The following is a 23,470-nucleotide window of genomic DNA, read 5'->3' on the forward strand; positions in this document are numbered from 1 at the left end:
TGGATGTTGGTGGCTTAGTGGTAGTGTTTACCTAGACCACACAAGGCCCTCGGTTTGATTCCCAGCAGCACACACAAATAAATAAATAAAAGACAAAATGTCAGTAAAGCTGTGGAACTTTCACTCAGTGCCAATGGGAGGAAAGAGCAAGCACCCTGGAACTTTGGGTTATTTCTTTTCCTTTTTTTTTTTTTTTGTAATTTCTACATTTTTATTAGAAAACACCAACAACAGTCCTTTATTGTTTTTGATCAGGGTGTTCTTATAAAGTTAAATATGCATCTACCAGATGACCAGCAATTGTACTTCCAGCTATCAACCTAAGAGACCTGCAAAAGCATTTCCACAACAGTCTTGTACAGGGGCCAGGAATGGAGCTCAGTAGCACAGAAAGGCTTCGCATGGGCTTCCCATGGGCTTTGCACATGTGCAGGGGTCAGGCTCCATCCTTGGCATCACAAAAGCAAAACATAAAAAGAGGGAGAGGGAAGGAGGCCTGGGGCATGAAAATGCTCTATATCCTGACTGGAGGGACACTTGTCAAAACTCATGTAAGAGCTATATGATTCACTCTGTGATTTTACCTCAAGAAAGAAGAGAGGAGCCACGTAATAGAAGCCCATGTCTACAACCCTAGCTACTCAGGAGGCTGAGATCTGAGGATTATAGTTCGAAGCTGGACTGGGCAGAAACGTCCCTGATACTCTTATCTCCAATTAACCACCAAAAGCTGCAAGTAGAGCTGTGCTTCAAGTGGTAGAGCACTAGTCTTGAGCATGAAGAGCACAGGGGCAGCACCCAGGCCCTGAGTTCAAGTCCCAGTACCATCACACACAAAAAGAACAAAACAAATAAAAATAAAAAGGAGGAGAGAAAAAAGAAAGGCTAACAGGTAAGAATCTTTCAAATATATATTATTATCCTTTTCTATTTCCAGTTCCAGAAATAAAGTATGGCAGAAAATGGGAGGTCAGGGTTGCTCCATGGTAGTGAGCTTGCCTATTATGTGTAAGACCCTGGATTTGGTCCTCAGCTCCCCCCAAGATTAATCAATTAATTAAGTTAATCATCAATTAATAATAAATACAATTTAAAAGAGGAAAAAAGAAAACTGGGAGGCCAGAAAATTGGTTAAAATAATATAGGTCATCTACCTGCAAATGTTAATTATAATATGACTCATATTAATACATATGAAAAAATGTGGCTGGTATCAATTACTTCAAGGAAGTGTCCTTCTTTATTTTACAGTAGTGACAGAGGACAAGGAACATTGATATATGATAACACTAACAGCAGGATAGTATAAGGTTAACATAAACAGCAAGAAAGCTATTTGCCCAGTGCTGGCTCCACCTCTACAGCTTTGTGGTGTTTTGTTGTTGTTTTTTTGCCAGTCTTGGGCCTTGGACTCAGGGCCTGAGCATTGTCCCTGGCTTCTTTTTGCTCAAGGCTAGCACTCTGCCACTAGAGCCACAGCACCACTTCTGGCCGTTTTCTGTATATGTGGTGCAGGGGAATTGAACCCAAGGCTTCATGTATACGAGGCAAGCATTCTTGCCACTAGGCCATATTCCCAGCCCCAGCTTTTTGGTTTTTGACACATTGATTAGCTTCTGATAGCTTCAAGTTCTTTTAGGTGTACAAAAGGAATATGAGGATGAACTAAATGTGTGTGTGTGTGTGTGTGTGTGTGTTACATGTTCGTGAAGGAAAGCACATCAAAAACCTTCATGAGGAAGAAAAGTGTAACATGTCAGGGGAGCCAAACAGGTAATTCCAGTGAATGGTCTCCTTAAATAGTCTTTCTTTCTACAACTAGGCAATGTATGAATACCCACCGTCCACTTCACATCTGGGCGAGCCAGTGGGATAAATCTTCCATCAAACATGTGAGAAAATGGACCATGACCTAGAATAAGAAAAAGGTTGGGAAACTGGTTAAAAAAAATGAAGTCTTCAAAAAATCTTTGTTGTTTGAATTTTAGTATCAATAGTAATTAGTAATCTATAAATAAAAATCACAAAATAGCACAAATGTGTTTTTTCGATTTTCTTTTTCTTTCTTTTATTTTTTTCTTTTTTGGTGCTACTGGGGTTTGAACTCAGGGCCTAATACTGGGGTTGTCTGCTTGTGACTGGTATTCTACCACTTGAGCCTTGCCTCTACTCTAGCATTTTTTGCTGGTAGTTATTTTGGAGATGGGAGACTTATGAACTTTTCTGTCTGGTCCAGTTTCAAACCTCCAGGGTTCAGCTTCTTGAGGACCTATGATCACAGGTATGAGCTAATGGTACCCTGTTTTCTAAAAACATGAATTGAAAGGCAAAATCGGGGCTGGGAATATGGCCTAGTGGCAAGAGTGCTTGCCTCGTATACATGAAGCCCTAGGTTGGATTCCCCAGTACCACATACATAGAAAATGGCTAGAAGTGGTGTTGTGGCTCAAGTGGCAGAGTGCTAACCTTGAGCAAAAAAGAAGTTAGGGATAGTAGTCAGGCTCTGAGTCCAAGGCCCAGGACTGGCAAAAAATAAATAAATAAATGAAAAAAGAATTTAAATTTAAAAAAAAGGCAAAATCATATAAGAATGTAAACTCTCCTTGGAGAGGTCTCTAGTCATCAGGGCTTGCATAAACTTAGGGAAAAGATAGGTTCAGCTTAACTAAGAGAAATGTTAAGATAGGTACTGGTGGCTCACACGTGTTATCCTTGTTACTCAGGAGGCTGAGATCTGAAAATGCAGGTTCAAAGTCACCAGAAAAGTCCAAGAGACTGTATCATCAGTTAGCCAGCAAAAAAGCCAGAGTGGAGATGTAGTGCAAGTGGTAGAGCAACAGCCTTGAGCAGAAAATTCTAAGCAAGAGTAGAAAATCCTGAGGGTTCAAGCCCCAGTACCTGCATATACAAACAAAAAAGAAATGTTGAGGATTTTTATTAAACAATACAATCAAAATTAGGTCAGTGGTAGAGCACTGCCTAGCAAGTGTGAGGCTTTGGGTTTGAGCCTTAGCACTACAAAACAAAAAAGAAAAGTGAAACTTACTTCATCTTCAACACAGTAGTAAGAAAATCTCACTACAGACAGCCATTTTGTATAACTGGTATAACTGGAAGAGTAAAGTACAATTGCCATGTTTTGTGCTTATGAATCACTCTATGCAAAAGCAATGCCATATTCTTTTTTTTTTTTTTTTTGCCAGTCCTGGGTCTTGAACTCATGGCCTGAGCACTGTCTCTAGCTTCTTTTTTTTTTTTTTTGCCACTTGAGCCACAGCACCCTTCTGGCTTTTTCTATATGTGTGGTGCTGAGGAATTGAACCGAGGGCTTCATGTATACTAGGTAAGCACTCTTGCATCCTGGCCATATTCCCAGCCCATCTTATTCTTTATTAATGGCAATAATGAATTGAAACATGACTCACACCTTTCTCTTGTTACTCTGATTTTTTACATGGTGTGGTTTTTACAGCATGACTCTGTACAGCTTACCAAGGTCGTGGCAAAGCCCCGCAATCTGAACACAGAGCATATCTCGCTCACTTATCTGCAGCTCTGGTTGTTTTTCATGCAGTGTGCGAACCAGACATCCAGCAAGGTACCCTACCCTGTGGAGGAGCAACAACAACAGCATCAACAAAAGTCACTCTTTTGGTTTGAATGGTGATACCTCTGGAACCCAAGGCCTTTTGAGTTCTGTGAAATACTTACAGCATAACCTGAAGACCAAGTGGTAATGAAACCAAATCTGAAAACACCCTGATATATCTCAGCACAAGTTTGCAGAGGGCTGGGGATATGGCCTAGTGGCAAGAGTGCTTGCCTTGTATACATGAGGCCCTTGGTTAGATTCCCCAGCACCACATATACGATTCCCCAGCACCACATATACTGAAAACGGCCAGAAGGGGCGCTGTGGCTCAAGTGGCAGAGTGCTAGCCTTGAGCAAAAAGAAGCCAGGGACAGTGCTCAGGCCCTGAGTCCAAGGCCCAGGACTGGTAACAAAAAATAAAAACAACAAGTTTGCAGAGCAGTATGTTTTAGAACACAAATAAGCAGAATCCCAGAAGCAGGACCTTTGCCTCAACAGCACTAATTATTAGGGAAATGCAAACAAAATAATCATGAAGAAGTATAGGTCAATAGTGTTACTCAGAGGTAGAGTGCTAGCCTACAGTGTGTAAGGTTCTGGGCTTGATCCCTAATATTGCAAATCAAAATGAAATAAAACACATAATGATACTACCTAACATTCATCAGGACAGCTACTAACATAAAAACAGGAAGTAACAAGTGTTGACCAAGACGTGGAGAAACTAGAATGCTTGTGCATGATTAATGGAAAAATAGGAATAGCCACTATGGAAAATAAATAAAAACTAGAAGGCTGAGTGGCAGAGTGTATGCTTAGCATGCACAAGGCCTGGGCTTATTTCCCTGTGTGCACGTGTGTGTGCCTGAGCATGCACATGTGTACACACACACTTATCATCTAGCAATTCCCCTTCTGGAGGATATGTGCAAAAGAATTAACACTGAGCTTGGTATGATGGTATACTCTCATGATCCCAGAACTCAGGAAGTAAAGACAGGAAAAGTGAAAATCAAGGATAGCTAAGGCTACATACATATGGAGGCCCTGTCTTAAAGGAGGCAAGAAAGAAGGATAGATGGAAGGGAGGGAGGAAGGAAGAAAGGCAAGAGGGAGAGCAGAAAGGAGGGAAGTAAGGAAGTAGGAAAGGAAGAAGTTACATAACAGAAAAAAAAACAGCATAGTAATACAAGGTACTGTACTGAATGAAATCTCTGGGGAACTCCCTAGTTCTTCCCTACCCCCATTCTCCTTGCTCTATACCTTATAATGAAAAAGCAGGCCAAAGTCTCAACTTCACCATACTTAACTCAGGTCCCACCTTTTCTAAGAATAGCAATATTACATATTTCCTGATAGATAAGAAAATTATTTGATTTCAAAAAATGACCCCGAGTAGATGAAACAAGAGCCAGAAGTGGTGGTGTATGGCTATAATTCCAGCACTTGAGAGGCTGAGATCATGAGTTGGAGGTCAGCCTGAATACATAGAGAAACTTTGTCTCAGAAGAAATGAATAGAGAAGACTAAATAGAGACTATAGAAAACGAAGTACTAATTTCACAGTGTCAGGTACCTAAGTAATCAACCCTATTTATTCATGGATAATATTTAAAGACAAATGCTTAAAGCCAGCACTGGTGGCTCACCCCTATGATCCTAGCTACTCAGGAGGCTGAGATCTGAGGATCAAGACTCAAAGCCAGCCTGGACAGGAAAGTCTAAAACTCTTATCTCCAATTAACCACCAGAAAACCAGAAGTGGTGCGCTGGCTCTAAGTGGTAGAGTGCTAGCCTTGAGCTGAAGAGCTCAGGAATGGAGGCCAGGCCCAGAGTTCAAGCCCCACGACCAATCCCCCCAAAACAAACAAACAAACACTTAACCCACTGACCCATCAATAGACTTTTCATTACTTTTTTTTTTTTTTTTTTTTTTTTTTTGGCCAGTCCTGGGCCTTGGACTCAGGGCCTGAGCACTGTCCCTGGCTTCTTCCCGCTCAAGGCTAGCACTCTGCCTCTTGAGCCACAGCGCCACTTCTGGCCGTTTTCTGTATATGTGGTGCTGGGGAATCGAACCTAGGGCCTCGTGTATCCGAGGCAGGCGCTCTTGCCACTAGGCTATATCCCCAGCCCCACTTTTCATTACTTTTACACGAAGGGTGTGAGTTGGTTTAAAACACACAAAATAAAATATAGTAAGGGAAATTAAAAAAAATACCCTCAACTTTCTCATCAAGATATTATAATAACCATTTTGTAAAGCTATGTATTCCCTAAGAGATAAGATGCAACAATATTTCATGACACAGGAGGCAATTAAGAACTTCAGGTTCCCGGCACCCTTTCCCCTCTTACCCTAAACTATGTTCAAATCGATTGTGTGAAGCTCCTGGGAATACATAGTAACCACCTCCCAACTGTTTAATATACCGAAGCCGCTGGAACTGAGGCGTGTCAATGATTCGGATAAGGAGAGGATGGAACTCAATATGGCCATGGATAGGATCATTAATTACCTGGAAAATTACGTGTAAATTAGTATCAACAACAAGACATGACTCTACTTTTGTATATGTGTAAGCCCATTCTGGAGCTTAAATTTGGAGCCCCATGCTCTTGCTCAGCGTTTTGTGCTTACGGCTGGTGTTCTACCACTGGAGTCACACTCACGGCCCTGTCTCTGTCTCTCTCTCTTTTATGGTGTAGTTATTTTCTTTGGATTGGGTCTTCAATTTTGCCCCAAACTAACCAAGGATTGTGATCCTCTTACTTACAGCTTCTTAGGTCGTGGAAGCTATAGTGCTATAACACTATGCCCGACTTGTTTGTTAAGATAAGAATCTTACTTTTTTTGCCCAGGTGGCTTTAGATCATGATCCTCTTATCTCTGGCTCCCAAGTAATTGGGATTACAGGCATATGCTACCATGTCTGGTCTGTTTTAGTCTTAGGATGCATTAAATAGTATGTACTACATCAAACATTGTACTTCCTCCTTATTACTATAATCCTGGCTTGAGGGCTGCATTAATACACACACACACACACACACACACACACACACACACACACACACACACACAAACAAGCTGGTAAAAAATTCAAATGGTTGCTTGGTGCTGGCTTATGCTTTGCAATTTTAGCGACTCAAGAAGTTGAGAGACAGGGCTGGGGATATGGCCTAGTGGCAAGAGTGCTCGCCTCGTATACATGAAGCCCTGGGTTCGATTCCCAAGCACCATATATATAGAAAATGGCCAGAAGTGGTGCTGTGGCTCAAGTGGCAGAGTGTTAGCCTTGAGCAAAAAGAAGCCAGGGACAGTGCTCAGGCCCTGAGTCCAAGGCCCAGGACTGGCAAAGAAAAAAAAGGAAGTTGAGAGAGTCCTGGGGCTTTGACATCTGAAGAGGATTGATAAGAGAGGAATAAATGGTTACTATGAGATTAAACTTCAGGACTTATGTCAGAAGAAAGCTCAAGAATACTTAGAACAACTTTAAAAGTTATTCTATGTCTAAAGGTTTCTAGGAGTATTTGTCTCAATGGAGATGACTACCAAATTACGATAATGTGGCTCATTGCTGCAGAGCTTGCTTAGCACGTGCAATGCCTCGTGTTCCAGTCCAACAAAAATATCATAAATGAGCCACGTGCTGGTGGTATATGCCTGCAATCCTAGCTACTCAGGAGGCTGAGATCTGAGGATTGTGATTAGAAACCAGCCAAGGCAGGAAAGTCCATGAGACTCTTATTTCCAACTAACTCCCAAAAAACTGGAAGTAGCACTGTAGCTCAAAGTAGTAGAACACTAGCCTTGAGCAAAAGAGCTTAGAGACATGCCCAAGCCCTGTACCCTACAATTGAAAAAAAAAAGATAAATGAAAGTTTTCTCTTTATTTATATCATTTATATTACATAAAGGGTATACATGTATGTATGTGTGTGTATATGTGTATATCTATGGATACAGACATACTTATCTCTATAAACAATGTTTATACACACATATGTGTTCAATATAATTTTTTTAATTCATGAAAGTGATAAACATCATTTTCTGAGTGATTCTTATCTCTGGGGAGAAAAAGAGAAACCACAATACATATAGGATGGGCACAAAAGAGGCCTTTAATGGTTTCTAACATTATGTTCTAAAAACAATATGTGTAGTAGCTCATGTCTGTAATCCTAGATACTCAGAGGCTGAGATCTGAGGATTCTGGTTTGAAGCCAGTCCTTGTAGGCAAATCTGAAAGACTCCTACTTTAAATTAACCAGCAAAGAACCAGAACTGAGATGTGGTGCAGGTGAGAGGGAAAAAGCTCAATGAGAGACTGAGGCCCAGAGTTCAATCCCAGTATTGGCATCAAAACCAAGCAGAAACAAAAATAGTTCTGAAGCCAATTAGGCAAAATGTTAAGATCTGAAGAGCTGTGAAGTAACCTATGCTTTTCTGCATGCTTGAAACATTTTAGTCTTTTCTTCTGATTTAAATACACTGTGTCCATCTTAGAAAATGAAAGTTTAGAAAAGTAAAAGTAAAGATCTGTAGCCCAGAACCATATCATCCTTCTGTTCTTTTATGAACTTTAAATAATTGAGTTATACCACTTTGTAGTAAACACACACACACAAACACACAACAACAACAACAACAAATAAAGTTAGATTCCTCTTACCTTCACTGTCTCCATGTGAGTTTGGCTCAATTGTTGGACATAATGAAGCAGTTTCTTCCTCTCCTCCAAGGAACTAAAATTACAACAAGATAAACAACCTTATTATTATTTGCTCAGGAGTAATCCTAGGAACAAACAGTGCACAACCAGCTTTTGATTATCTAAACAAACAGAAACTAGAAGGAACTCACACATACCCCTCCTAGGAGGAACTACTGAAGAATCAAGAGAGGCCAGCCCTGGGCTCTGCCCTGAGCCTCCTCTCAGGCAGAACATACCTAGAAGTCACAGGATAAAATATCAAATCTAGGGCTGGGGATATAGCCTAGTGGCAAGAGCGCTTGCCTCATATACATGAAGCCCTGGGTTCGATTCCCCAGCACCACATATACAGAAAATGGCCAGAAGTGGTGCTGTGACTCAAGTGGCAGAGTGCTAGCCTTGAGCAAAAAGAAGCCAGGGACGGTGCTCAGGCCCTGAGTCCAAGGCCCAGGACTGGCAAAAAAAAAAAAAACAAAAAAAAAAAAAACAAAAAAAAGAAGCTCAGGGACAGAATGGAAGAAGAAGAAAGAAAGACCACTATGCTCCCACATGAGGAGTACAAATGCTACCTTGGGTTGTGTAGCAGAAATACAACAAATCCATCTTGGTTACCATAAAGAGTTACTCAAAGACTTGACTATTTTTCTCTTTAACTAATGGGGTCATATTGAACTCAGTTAAATTCCATTAGCATTGACTGATGCCTGCTATGTAGTTAAATAACCTTTTGTGGAAGTATTTCCAAAAATTTTGTGTTAGTACAGGGACTTGAACTCAGGGCTGAGGCATGCTCCCGTATCTTTTTCCCTCTTCCAAATGAAGGTGTGGCTCAAGTACGTAAGCACCACTCTTGAGTAGAAAAAAACTAATAAAGACTACCAAGGACCTGAGTTCAAGCCCCAGTACTGGAGAGGAAAAAAAACACACCAAAAAAAAACAGTACCAAGAGGAGGTCTTTGATGATTCTGATCCAAAGGACACTTGCTGAAAGTCAGTTACACAGGAAGGTAATCTTTCTTTTTTTTTTTTTTTTTTTTTTTTTTTTGGCCAGTCCTGGGGCTTGGACTCAGGGCCTGAGCACTGTCCCTGGCTTCTTTTTGCTCAAGGCTAGCACTCTGCCACTTGAGCCACAGCGCCACTTCTGGCCGTTTTCTGTATATGTGGTGCTGGGGAATCGAACCCAGGGCCTCCTGTATACGAGGCGAGCTCTCTTGCCACTAGGCCAAATCCCCAGCCCCAGGTAATCTTTCTTTATCATTGGATTTCATTACCAAATCCAAATCAATAGTATGGTGAAGTAATTCAATAATCCTTTGTTTTGATTCTTTGGTTACTGTTATCACAGAAAACAATTAACCAAGTGAAATCCCCTAATACAGATCCTATTTCCTCACTGTTGGCAATTCTTAATGGAAACAAAAACTCCATTTTAAGGAATAGCAAATACCAGATACTCAAATGAGATCTTTAAAGCCTCCCCTCCACTTTAAAGAAGACTCTAGACTCTAGATCCTTTAGTCACACAGAGATGCCTATATAGAGTTTCTGAGTGTGTGTGTGTGTGTGTGTGTGTGTGTAAATTTAAGGGCCAATTGTGTGCTTTAGCATTTTACAGACATGGATACATTTCAGTCATAAAATAGCTTTTAAGGGCTGGAAATGTGGCTTAGCAGTAGAGTGTTTGCCTAGCATGCATGAAGCCATGGGTTTGATTTCTCAGTACCACATAAACACAAAAAAGCCAGTAGTGGCACTGTGGCTCAAGAGGTAGAGTGCCAGCAATGAGCAAAAGCAGCTCAGGGACATTGCCCAGGACCTAAGTTCAAGCCCCAGTACTGGCAAAAACAAAAAACAAAACAAACAAATAAAAACAGCTTTAGGAAGACATAGAAATATGTTCAAGACAGGGTTGTAGCCTTGATTATACTGCCAATATTTTTTTTCTTCCTATTAGTTCCCATGTTTTTTTGTTTGTTTGTTTTGTTTTGTTTTTGCCAGTCCTGGGGCTTGGGACTCAGAGCCTGAGCAGTGACCCTGAGCTTCTTTTTGTTCAGTACTAGCACTCTACCACTTAAACCACAGTGCCACTTCCAGTTTTTCAGTTTATGTGGTGCTAAGGAATTGAACCTAGGGCTTTATGCAGCAAGGCAAGCAGTCTACCACTAAGCCATATTCACAGCCCATTCCTATGTATTTTGATATGTGTGATTCAGTTATTTCGAAGTTGAAAGCAAAAGAGTTGGCCACTACAAATCTGAAAGCTTGTCAGAAAAATATTTTAAAATACAATTCCTTTGTAATATCAAATAGAATTGACACAGCAAAAATGAATAGCAAGCCAGCTGCTTGTGGCTCATGCCTATAATCCTAGCTACTCAGTAGGCTGAGATCTGAAAATCACAGTTCAAAGCCAATCCTACAGGACAGGAAAGTTCTGAGACTGTCATCTCCAATTAACCCCCAGAAAACTGGAAACCAGTTATGGCTTAAAGTGGTAGAGCACTAGTCTTGAGCGAAAGGAGTTCAAGGACAGCGCCCAGGACCTGAGTTCAAGCCCTACAACCAACAAAAATAAAACAAAAAACACAAACAGCAAGCAGGGGTTTCTGTTTTAGAACACATCACAGACTGAAAATGAGGATAGTTAATTACAAAGACCCTGAGGTTTATCTCTCAAAGGTGAATAAGGTATGTTTGGTTATAATATGAATACTTATCATTCTTACCTTACTCCAAGATTTTCAAAAAGAGACTCATCAAGAAAGGGCAAGATTGAACCCGTGATTTTATTTTCTGTGAAATGAAGAGGAAAAAACAAATATGTTTACAACATATGGGTTTGGGTTTTCCTTTTTTTTTTTTTTTATGCCAGTCCTGGGGCTTGAACTCAGGGCCTGGGCACTGTCCCTGAGATTCTTTTGCTCAAGGCTAGTACTCTACCACTTGAGCCACAGCGCCACTTCTGGCCTTTTCTGTTTATGTGGTACTGAGGAATCAAACCCAGGGCTTCATGTATGCTAGGCAAGCACTCTACCATTAAGCCACATTCTCAGCCCACAACATATGTTTTTGATACTTTTCAATTTGAATCCACTGGAATTGACTCAGATCCTGACTTATGGAGAATCCACTCCAGGCAATGACTTGCAGTCAGCTCTCTGTACCCATGGATTCCACTTCTGAATGTCCGACAGAAAACACTGGGGGAAAATAATGCATCTGTATTGAACATGGACAGACTTCCTTGTTATTACTCCCCAAAAATATAGTACAACAAGTATGCACATAACATTTACACTGTATTAGCTATTATACATCACATAGGGATCATTTAAACTATACACATATGGCTAAGCATAGATTAGGCAAATGTTATTTCATCTTAAAATTTAGTTGTTTTTTTTTTTTTTTTTTTTTGCCAGTCTTGTGGTTTGAACTCAGGACCTTAGCACTGTCCCCCTGACTTTTTTTTTCTCAAGGCTAGCACTCTACCACATGAGCCACAATACCACAATACCACATCTGTCTTTTTCTATATATGCTGTGCTAAGGAATCGAACCCAGAGCTTCATGTATGTGAGGCAAGCACTCTACCACTAGGCCATATTCCAGTGCCCTTGTTATTTCATTTTATATGTGATCTTAGCCAAAAGGCTGAGAAGTGGTACTGTTCTGTTTCCTAATACAGAACTTAACCATCAGAAGACACTGTGATTCTCCCAAATCTGTTGAATGCTGAGATTTACAGGTATGTAGCACCATGCCTGTAATTAGGCTCAAAGCTGGCTTCTGTTTTGTTTTTGTTTGTTCTTTTTTTGTGATGGGGATTGAACCCAGAGCCTGTACAAGTTAGAGTGAGAATTTTATTGAAGAGCTCATTTCTAGCCTGAACCAGACTTTTGTTTTGCTACTTGTAAAATTTTAGTAACAAAACCACAAAGGATTTTTTGATAAATCAGGTAAATAAATTATTTATGTAAAGTATTTGCAAGAAAAGTAGGAAAAAGTAAACCCTAATTACTTGTGAGGTTATGTTGTTATGCTTCCTGTTTTTAAATACTGAGAATTTGGGTGGGGCTGGGGAAGGAAACTTAAGTTTATGGTTCTTAGAATCATTGGGTTAAATTGTCTAGAGTACCCAAAGCTGGTGGCACAGCAAAAAGTTAATGTGGCTCAAGCTGTAAGTGAAGAAGTCCAATGAGAGAGAGTTTGAGAGCTTGAGTTCAAGCCCCAGTATTCGTACACACACACACACACACACACACATACACATACACACACACGAAGAGAGTACCCAAAGTGTCGAGAGTACCCAAAGTTATTCTGGGGCTTGAATTTGAGGCTTGAGACTGTCTCAGAGCTTTTTTGCTCAAGGCTAACACCCAATCACTTAAACCACAACTCCATTTCCAGCTTTTCTTTTTTTTGGTTAATTGGAGATGAGAGTCTCATGGACTTTCCTGCAAAGGCTGGCTTTGAAACCTGATGCTCAGACCCCAGCTTCTTGAGATCACAAGCATGTTGCTTTATTTCTAACATTTCCTTGAGAAGTAACAATACTTTGTGTTTTGAAAGCTGTATACACATATTTACATATGTTATGTATACACATGTATACATACACATTTAGGGGCTGGGAATATGGCCTAGTGGTAGAGTGCTTGCCTCGGTATACATATACATTTAAATGTGCATATAAATGTACATATTTATTTTTCCACATAGTTAATTCCAGTTCTTTCTAACTTCAGATTCTACATAATTTGTTTTTGTGTTTTTTGGGGGGGATTGACCCCAGGATGCTGCACTTGTGAGGCAAGCACTTTGCCACTGTACTACCTCCCAGCTCTAACTTCAGATTCTAGAACTCTGGGATACACATAAAAAAAACAAAAACCTCTGTTCTGAAGATAATAAGAAAAAAATGAGGAAGTGGTTTTATAATTTATAGGAGTGGCTCAAGTGGTGGAGGGCTTGTGAAGCCCTGGGTTTAATTCTCAGTATACACAAACACCACCACCCCCTCCACACACACACAACTGTAATAAAAATTATTTATTTGCTGGGTACTGGTGGCTCATGCCTGTAATCCTAGTTATTCAGAAGGCCAAGATCTGAGGATCACAGCTCAAAGCCAGCCTGGCTAGAAAAGTACCTATGAGATTCTTATTTTCAATTAACCACTCAAAACCAGAAGTCAAGCTGTGGTTCAAAATTTTAGAGTGCCAGCCTTGAGCAAAAGAGCTCAGGGATAGTGCCCAGGCCCTTAGTTTAAGCAATACAAACAACAAAATTAAATAAATAAATAAAATTATATATTTTGTATTTTTCTCATGAAAAACAATTATCCAGTGTAAAAAAGTCCAAACTATCTCCCTTCTCTATTATTTTTGTGTACACGCCAATCCTGGTGTTTGAACTCAGATTTAATGCTCTGTCCTTGAGCATTTTTGCTCAAGGCTAGTACTCTACTATGTGAGCTAGAACTCCATTTCTGGTTTTGTTGGAAGTCAATTGAAGGTAAGAGTCTCATGGACTATCTTGCCTGGGCTGGCTTCAAACCTTGATTCTCAGATCTCAGACACCTGAGAAACTAAAATTGCAGGTATGAGCTACCAGTGCCCAGCTAAGAATCAATTTGCATTTACTTCTTTAGACATTGATCCAATCATATCTACAAATTCCTCTAAATCTAAAAATATTGCTAAAGTATACATGGCTGGTCCAAGTTTATTGGATTACCCACTTCAATTACTATCAGCCTTTCTATCTTTTTCGTGTGTGTGTGTGTGTGTGTGTGTGTGTGTGTGTGTGTGTGTGTGTGTTTAACCAGTCCTGGGGCTTGAACTCAGGACCTGGGTACTGACCCTGGGCCTCTTTATGCTCAAGGCTAGCACTCTACCACTTGAGCCGCAGCACCACTTCTGGCCTTTTCTGTTTATGTGGTAGTGAGGAATCGAACCAAGGGCTTCATGTATACAAGGCAAGCACTCTATAACTAAGCCACATTCCCAGTCCCCTTTAAATATTTTTCTAAATTAAAAATAACAATGTTTTAAACACTACTACAGTTTTCTGCTTGGTTATCAATGGTTTGCTCCTATGTTTTATTCATATTTCTACTAGGGAAGTTATTTCCTTGCTCTTAGTTGATTTTCTAACTTTGGTTATTTTCTCCAATTTTTTTTTTGTTAGTTTGTGAGACAGCGTCTCCCTATGTTGCCCAAGTTGGTCTGGATTTTCCAGCTGCCTGTCTCAGTCTCTCCAGTGCTGAGATTAGAAACATAAACCATCAAACTCAGCCTTCCAGTATTTTTTGTTTGTTTGTTTGTTTTTGGTATTGTTTATTTTGTTGTTGGTTGGTTGTAAGGTTTGAACTCAGGGCCTGGGCGCTGTTCCTGAGCACTTTTGTTCAAGGCTAGTGCTCTACCACTTGAGCCACAGAGCCACATCTGGTTTTTGAGTGGTTAAATCTCATGGGGACTTTTCTGCCCAGGCTAAGTTCCAACCATGATCCTTAGATCTCAGTCTCCTGAGTAGCTAGGATTACAGTGGCCTGAGCCACCAGTGCCTCCTCCAGTGTGGTTTGTTTTGTTTTGTTTTGTTTTTTTGCTGGTCCTGGAACTTGAATTCAGGGCCTGGGCACTGTCCCTGAGCTTCTTTTTCTGAAGGCTAGTACTCTACCACTTGAGCCACAGCACCACTTGCAGCTTTTTCTGTTTAGGTGGTACTGAGGAATCAAACCAGGGCTTCATGCATGCTAGGCAAGCACTCTACCACTAAGCCACATTCTCAGCCCTCCTCCAGTGTTTTTTTTTTTGTTGTTTTTTTTTCAGGAGGTGGGAGAAATCTAGATGTTTATTGTTGGAATTGTTATATAAACAATTTTTTTAATTGAAAAACATTGAACCATTTTAATTTTGCAATCACTTTAAGAGAACTTGGACAGTTAGGATGAAACCCTTTACTACATACAACTTATTTTTTCCAATAGAAATGCAAAAGAAAACTTGAAAGATATCGTAGCATAGCAGTTAGTCTTTGAGTTTCCCCATTCTCAATAACACAAGTATTCTGCATGGTGGAATGAGCCAAACACAGAAAGACAAGTACTGCAGAGTGATCTCATTCCTATGGGGACTCTAATAAACTGGGTCTCCAAAGTGGAGAATGGAGTGGTGGTTAGCAGAGCCCAGGGAAAGGGATGGGGAAAGGTTGATCAATGAGTACTAAGTTGTTACAGTTGTTGTAGGGAATACAGCTAACTCCATCTTGACTGGGGAAACATGGTAGGAAATGTTGGGGGGAGTAGAGCTGACTCCATCTTGATTATTAGGTCAACCTGACCCCAAAATTCTGCTTCTGTAAATGGCTTGCTTAACTTGTTTGATGCTTGCTCTACCCCCTGCGTCAACCCCCTACATCTGCGCTACACTTTTACTTTTATAAACCTCAGCTCGAAGACTGTTAAGGATCACAGTGTTAGCTCCCGAGTCTGTACTGTGTCCCTGGCTGGTGAGCCAGTTTTTTAGGGTCACAGTTTCAGCTCCCAAGTCTGTGCTGCGTTCCTGGCTGGTCAGTTCACTTTTTAAAAAAAATTTAATTTATTTATTAATTGAACACAAATTTTTTGGATAGGGTGTTGTGCAAAAAGGGTACAGTTACGTAGTAGGGGAGTGTGTACATTTCTTGTGATATCTTACGCCCTGTTTTTCTTTCCCTTCTCTAGGTCAGGTAGACATATACACAATATACAATGTATCAAGAACATATACAGTAGCCACGTGGCCGTGCCCAAGAAAATTTGCCTAGGGCTTTAAATGCAATGTCGATATTAGACAATATGTCGACAGTAGTCTTATATGAACGTACATACATAGATTTTGAGCTATTGTATTCCCCTGAGAGGTCAATTTTTGACCTTTATATGTTGAGTAGTTGTTTGGTTTTAGTTACATACTGTTGGGTCGCTGCCCCAATCCTGTGGGAAATACTTTTTGACAAGCAGTTTTTGGTTTCACAGACTTGGTCTCTACTGTCTCTCCGTCTCCCTTTCTTAACAGTTATATATCAGGGAGATCATGCCCCTTTGTTTTCTGTGTTCTAGGCTTGTCTCGCTCAACATTATTTGTTTGATTTCTGACCATTTCCCTGCGAATAACAATATTTCACCATTCCTAATAGCTATGTAGTATTCCATTGTGTATAGGTACCATATTTTTTGGATCCATTCGTCTGTGGAGGGGCATCTGGGTTGTTTCCATATTTTGGCTATTGTGAATTGTGCCGCGATAAACATGGAAGTATAAATGTCTTTTTGATATCTTGGGGTTTGCTGTTTATCCTCCAGTGTTTTTTTTAAATAACACTTGTTAAAGAACCAGTAAGAGTTCTGAAGTCCAAAGACTTAAAAAAAAATCCAGGCCAGGCACTAGTGACTCATGCCTATAAATCCTAGCTACTTAGAGGACTGATATTTGAGGACTCCAGTTCAAAGCCATCCTGGGCAGCAAAGTCTGTGAGACTCTAATCTCCACTAAGATACCTAAATAAACAAATAAGCAAATAAAGCCAGAGTAGCATTGAGTAAAAGAAGCTCAGGGATAGCACGTAGGCCCTGAGTTCAAGCCCCAGGACTGGCACACATACCAAAATTTTTTTTTAAATAATTTTAAAAATCCACTTTTGCTTTTTCCCCCCTCTAGTGGTATGACCTTTAGAAAGCTACTTAACCTTTTAGGACCTTAGAAACATCTTCTGTAAAGTATACTAGCCAGTGGCTCACATTATAATCCTGCTACTCAGGAGGCTGAGATCACTGAGATCTAAGGATTCCAGATTGAAGTCAGCCTAGGCAGGAAAGTCTGTGAGACTCTTGTCTCTACTTAATCACACAAAAAAAATCCAGAAGTGTTCTTGTGGCACAACTGGAAGAATGCTGGCCATGAGCAAAAAGGAGCACAGGGACAGTGCCAGAGCCCAGAGTTCAAGCTCCAGGAATGAAAAAAGGAAAAAAAAAGTGTGGATTAGAGCATATAATGTATTCTGTTCCATCATGAAGAAAGGGATTGAATGCCTTGTGCTTGGTTTTGTCAAAGAGAAAATATTTTGACTTAGAAAGATTTTAATTAAAAATTAAATTAAAAATTAATTAAAAATTAACACTGAAAATAAAAAGAAAGCTCTTAACTCAAGTTTGCTAGTGTTCAATTTCAACAGAAAAATGTTTTCTTTTACTGGGTAAAGAAGAGGCAAGCAGAGATAAGCAAAACCTTTGAAGGGAAGCTAGAGAAGCAAGAGGAAATGACAAGTGGGGTCTAAAAGGGTAGGGGGTCATATTGTGGCAGTGGGGGTGGGGTGTCCCATAAGAAGCTAACCTGGGGGCATATCACACTTTTTTTAGTGCTTGCTTGGGGTTGAGGACTACCAAGAGCTGAGAGGCCTGTAAAGAAATAGGGAATCCTGGTGCTGGGTATATGGCCTACTGGTTGAGTGCTTGCCTTGTATACATGAAGCCCTGGGTTCTATTCCTGAACAACACATATATAGAAAAGGCCCAAAGTGGTGCTGTGGCCCAAGTGGTGGAGTGCTAGCCTTGAGAAAAAAGAAGCCAGGGACAGTGCTCAGGCCCTGAGCTCAAGCCCCAGGACTGGCAAAACAAACAAACAAACAAAAAAGAAATAGGGAATCCTGATCAAGGTAGAGCACTTGGTTTTGAACATAATACAAGCATGCACACTCTTCTGTTAGCATTAGACTACAGGTTCTAGAAGACACAGATCATTTTGGAGGGCAAACGAATAAATCTACAAAAAATATCACTCAAAGAGCCAACCACAGACAATCACATTTGGAGGATAGAAAACAAAACTGCTGGGTGCTGGTGGCTCATCCTGTGATCCTGGTTACTTAGGAGACTGAGGTCTGAGAATCATGGCTCAAAGCCAGCCTGTTGGGAAAGTCCTTGAGACTCTTATTTCCAATTAACCACCAAAAAGCCAGAAGTGGCTCAAGTGGTAAAGCACCAGCCTTCAGTGAAAGAAACAGTGTTCAAGCTCCAGAACTAGCACAACAAATAAAATAAAATAAGTAAAACTACTTCATCTCACCTGTTACTCTAAAAAGGGGGGGAGGGAAAACAGGGAAGGGGAAAAGAGAAATAGAAGGAGAAGGGAAAAAGAGAAGTAAAAGGAAAAGGAGAAAGGGAAAGAAGAAGTAATACTACTACTCAAACTACATTTAGGTCCTGAATCACTCCACCAAAGTTAACTGAATTTGCAAATCAAAATCAGCAAAGAACCCAATTACTATTAAACACACTGAAGGATAGGCAAGAGTTAAACTTCATACTCAGAAAAACAATTATTTTGAGTAGATGTCAAGTGGAAGATTGATGCTTGAGCTTAAAACTCAGTGTGCACAGCTCCCGGGTGTGGTCAAGGGGAATGTGTGCCTTGCTGGGGGTTCAGTATCAACTGAAAAAAAAAAACCACCCAGTGTTCATATTTAAGAAGCGAAATTGGTCACAAAGAGCCAAATACAAAGTGTTTTGGGTTTTGTTTTGTTTTTTTTCCAAATATAGTCCACAAACACTGAGGCCCTCTGGGATGCTATAGTAGTCAGTGAGAATTCAGAGGCTAATAAAACGCCAGATGCCCTGCTCAGTGGCTCAGCCCTGTAATCCTGGCTACTGAGGCGGTGGAGATCTAAGGATCACGGTTCAAGGCTATTCCAAGGCAGGAAAGTCCGTGACACTTTTCACTCTCATCTCCAGTTAACTAGCAAAAAAGCTAGGATTGGAAGTATATAGCTTCAGTGGTTAAGAGTACCAACCTTGAGCGGAAAAAGCTAGGAGATGTAGCACTCTGGCCCTAATTAGGTTCAAGCCCCAGAATCAACACCCACACCCACACCCCACTGGCTCGTGCGCGCGAGTTCCTTCCTCTTCAGGAAAACCCCACGTCGGGGTGAAGGGGGAAGAGAAGGGGAGGGAGGGTACAGGAACTTTCAAAGCTCTCATGTGGCAAGTGTGGATGGCCTTGCGGTTAGCAGCCAGGGGGCTCGGGGGTGGGGGGGCAGGGGGTGGGGACCGAGTGAGCCTGAATGACAGCACGCCTTAGACCAAGGTCTGGAGAAGAGTCTTCTAGCTGAAGGGAGAGGACCCAATGTCGCCGGTCGGGGTTGAGGGGCCAAGCTCCTGAAGAAACCCAGCTCGCGGAGACCCTTCGACGGCTGCCCGTCCGGCGCTCACAGCCCCCACCCCCTCTACCCCCGCCTCCCCGACGGCTCCTGCCTTGGGTCTCCTGCCCTAGAGCCCCGCGCTTCTCCTCCACCTCAGGGAGGGTTCGGTCCTGGACGTTTCCCGCTGCAGGCTGGGGCACCCTTCCCGCCTGGGGACCTCTGCTCCGGAGGGGTGGACACGGCCTCCGGTCACCCTTCCACGGCGCCCCTGCCTCAGGTCCGCCCCTCCGCTCGGCCCCTCGCGGGCGCGGGGCCCCCGAGGCCCAGGCCCCGGCCCGCGGCGGTGGCCGGCCGCGCCCCTCAGCGCCGCTACCTCGGATGTTTCTCAGCAGTCCCGGCTCCCTGAAGCCGCTGCGCTCCAAGAAGGAGCACACCTGCTCCGGGTCCCAGGTCCGGTGGTCGGAGTGGAGTTTGGGGCCCGGCGAGCAGTTGGCCGCAGCGGGAGGCGTATTCGGAGGGGTTTGGGGGCTGCCATCGCAGCGGGGCCGCTTTGGGGGCTGCTCGCAGCCGGATCTCCGCATGGCTCCACCCGGCGCCCCAGCGCAGCACACTCAAGGACCGCGGTGCCTGGCCCGCGCGCGCAGGCGCACTGACAGCCCGGCCCGGACGGCGGCAAGTCCACCCTACATCAGGGGCAGCCGGGCCTCTGGCGCAGGCGCAGTGCGCACCAGCCCTGTGACACCACCCCGCACCTCCCTTGGGGCTCATTACGCAGGCGCAATAGCTGAGCAGGCGTCCTCGACTCCGCCCCGGCGGGGCGGGCTTGAAGTGGAACTAGAAGTGGTGATGGGCCAGGGGGAGGTCGAAATAGAGTGGGGGTTTTTGGAGGTCTGTCCACACTCTGGGTTAGGGCGTATCCAGGGGCATGGAGGGTACCCTTCTCCAGTGACTATCCTACTCCTCCCTTTTGCCAGGTTTCAAACACCCTAAACTTAGAGGTGACCTGAAAGGCCAGGAGGCTGCCAGCACCCTTCCCAGTGGGGGAAAATGGGCTGGGGGCTGGCAGAACTGGAAGACCCTGGGATGATTTCACGCCTGGCGGGACGGGGACGTTTTGCATCTCACGAGTTTCACAGCCTTGTCGTGCAGCGAGGGAGCCCTGGGGACGCCTGTCTTTCGGTTTCCACACAGGAATAGACTTCAGACTTCTTTGCGAATGGAGCCAGACCCCGTAAGAAGGGCTCAGGGCTTTATTGGGGGACAGACCTGCCGGGCTGCTCCAACAGGGAATGGAGGTGGCAGCCGTGGACAGATGTGGGCAGAACCTTAACCAAATTTTAGGGGGCAGTTACACGGGTCACATTACGTGGACCCTGGGGATTTGATGGGGAAGAATCAGTTCCTAGAAGGTTATACGTGGGCTACGGGAATGGAGGGAGGAGTCTCGATCAGAATAAGAGTATAATGAGACTGTTGTTCCAACTGGGGCAGAAATCTGTCACACCGGGAAAACAGGTTACACCGGGGAAACAGCATCGGGGAAATAGAAACGTAGGGAAACAGCATCGGGGAAATAAAACTTGGGGAAACAGCATCGGGGAAATAGAAACTTAACATATTTTTGTGAATAAGCAGGGTCGCAGGGGCGGGACTTAAAAGGCAAGCTGACTCTCAGACCTTAGAGGTCTTAGAGACTTTAGAGATCCCTGTAAAGAAGAGTCCTCTACTCCTTCTCCATCCCAGCTACCCTCCCAGAAGAAAGGAAGTGGCTAATCTGATTTCTTAAAATTTACCCTCTTAGACTTTTGCTAAGTGGTAGTAACAGCATGTGAAAATGACAGGCATTTCTTCACTTTAGCCACTTTGGGGTAGGGCCCAAACTTCCCCTCAAATCCTGGTCCTAACATTTGTGGTTGAAAGGACACCTATCAATACTGGTGGCAAAGCCAATACAATCTCCTAGCAACCAAGCCATAAATCTATCAAGAGGATAAAGGGTGAACAAAGTAGATTAAATTTATCACCAAGCTATATAAACTAGAGGTCTAGTGGAGGTGCATCTTAGGATAGAGTGCAAGAGTGAGGACCTGGGTCCAATGTCAAGCACCAAAATAAAACATCAAATTGGTGAAATAAAATATTGGCAAACAGTTCTATTGTATACTAGACACTGTTATGAAATCTTTCCAGATAAGAAGTTGGTCTTTTTTCTTTTTGGCAGTGCTAGGGATTGAACTAGGGATGAACAAGACAGGTGTTCCACCAAATGAGCCACACTTTTAGCCAATGATTTTGTTTTTGGTTTTAGTTATTGAGCCACAGCTCCACTTCCGGTTTTTGAGTGTTTAATTGGAGCTAAGCCTCATGGGGACTTTTCTGTCCTGATTGGCTTGAACCATGATCCTCAGATCTCAGCTTCCTAAGTAGCTAGAATTCACTGGCTTCCAGCTCCCAATGATTTCTTCTTCTTCTTCCTCCTCCTCCTCTTTTTTTTTTTTTTTTTTTGTGCCAGTACAGTGGCTTGAACTCAAGGCCTGGATGCTGTTCCTGAACTTAAGGCTAGTACTCTGCCATGCGAACCACAGATCCATTTCTGGCTTTTTGGTGATTAAGTGTAGATTAAGAGTCTCACAGACTTTCCTGCCTGTGCTGACTTTGAATCACAATCCTCGGATCTCAGACTCCTGAGGAAGATTACAGGTGTGAACCACTGGCATCCGACTCCGATCACTGATTTGTTTTTTTCCTTTTTGGTTGGTTGTGGCCTTGAATTCAGGCCTAGGTGTTTTCCCTGAGCTTCTTCTGCTCAAGGCTAGCACTCTACTACTTCGAACCACAGCACCAGTTCCGGTTTTCTGGTGGTTAATAGGAGACAGGAGTCTCTTGTCGGGCTGAGAATGTGGCTTAGTGGTAGAGGGCTTGCCTAGCATACAGGAAGCCCTGGGTTCGATTCCTCACCACCACATATGCAGTAAAAGCAGGAAGTGGCACTGAGGCTTAAGTGGTACAGTGCTAGCCTTGAGCAAAAAGAAGCCAGGGACAGTACTCAGGCCCTGAGTTCAAGCCCCAGGACTGGCAAAAAAAAAAAAGTCTCTTGAGGATTGAACTGTGATCCTCAGATCTCAGCCTCCTGAGTAGCTAGGATTACAGGTGTGAGTCATCAGTGCCTGGCCAATCACTATTTTTTTTTCTTTTGATTGAACTCAGGATCTGAGTACTTTGAGCTTCTTTAGTTCAAGGCAAGCACTCTACCACTTGAGCCACAACACCACTTCGGGCCTCTTCTGTTTATGTGATACTGAGGAATCAAATCCAGGGCTTCATGCATGTTAGGCAAACACTCTGCCACTAAGTCTCATTCCCAGCCCCAATCACTACTTCTTAATGGGAGTTTTAATGTAGAATTTTTTCCCCAAATTTTTATTATCAAACTGATGTAGAGAGGTTACAGTTTCATACGTTAGGCATTGGATATATTACTTGTACTGTTTGTTACCTCGTCCCTCATACCCCCTGTAGAATTCTTTTAATATAACATTCCTAAATATTTTATGTTCCCACAGAGCAGGGGGAAAGTATAGAACTGGGTTCTGTCTACTAAAAAGGACAGATCTGGAAAAACAGGCCCAAAAAATAGCCTATGTCTGAAAGACTTTTTTTTTTTTTGCCTGTCCTGGTGCTTGAATTCTGGGTCTGGGTGCTATCCCTGAGCTTCTTTTGCTAAAGACAAGTGCCCTACCATTTGAGCCACCACACCACTTCCAGCTGCTTCTTTTTTTTTTTTTTTTTGGAGTAGTTTATTGGAGGTAAGTCTCATGAACTTTCCTGCCCAGCTGGCTTCGAATCTCGATCATCACATCTCAGTCTTCTGAGTAGCTAGGATTACAGGCATGAGCAACCAGTGCCCGGCTTAAAAGATGTATTTTAAAGTCAGAAATGGCTGATTTGAAAAGATGTGTTTAGAAGGCTCATGGGACAG

General features: G+C 42.6%; 1 protein-coding gene across 3 annotated transcripts in view; it reads right to left on the minus strand.

Moving 5' to 3' along the window:
* The window catches only part of Samhd1 (SAM and HD domain containing deoxynucleoside triphosphate triphosphohydrolase 1), a 42,422-nt gene extending 22,232 nt beyond the window's left edge, over window positions 1-20,190 (minus strand). For all 3 annotated transcript variants that reach the window (XM_048349140.1, XM_048349139.1, XM_048349141.1), the window contains exons 1-6: window positions 19,865-20,190; window positions 11,037-11,103; window positions 8,269-8,341; window positions 5,948-6,108; window positions 3,493-3,608; window positions 1,842-1,912 (exon numbers count right to left, since the gene is read on the minus strand). In XM_048349140.1, coding sequence (XP_048205097.1) covers window positions 1,842-1,912; window positions 3,493-3,608; window positions 5,948-6,108; window positions 8,269-8,341; window positions 11,037-11,103; window positions 19,865-20,072 — 696 coding nt within the window. In that variant the 5' untranslated portion in view covers window positions 20,073-20,190. The remainder of the gene's footprint in view (window positions 1-1,841; window positions 1,913-3,492; window positions 3,609-5,947; window positions 6,109-8,268; window positions 8,342-11,036; window positions 11,104-19,864) is intronic.
* Between the last annotated feature and the right edge of the window lie 3,280 nt (window positions 20,191-23,470).

Source organism: Perognathus longimembris, chromosome 6, assembly GCF_023159225.1.
Source record: "Perognathus longimembris pacificus isolate PPM17 chromosome 6, ASM2315922v1, whole genome shotgun sequence".
Classification (NCBI taxonomy): domain Eukaryota; kingdom Metazoa; phylum Chordata; class Mammalia; order Rodentia; family Heteromyidae; genus Perognathus; species Perognathus longimembris.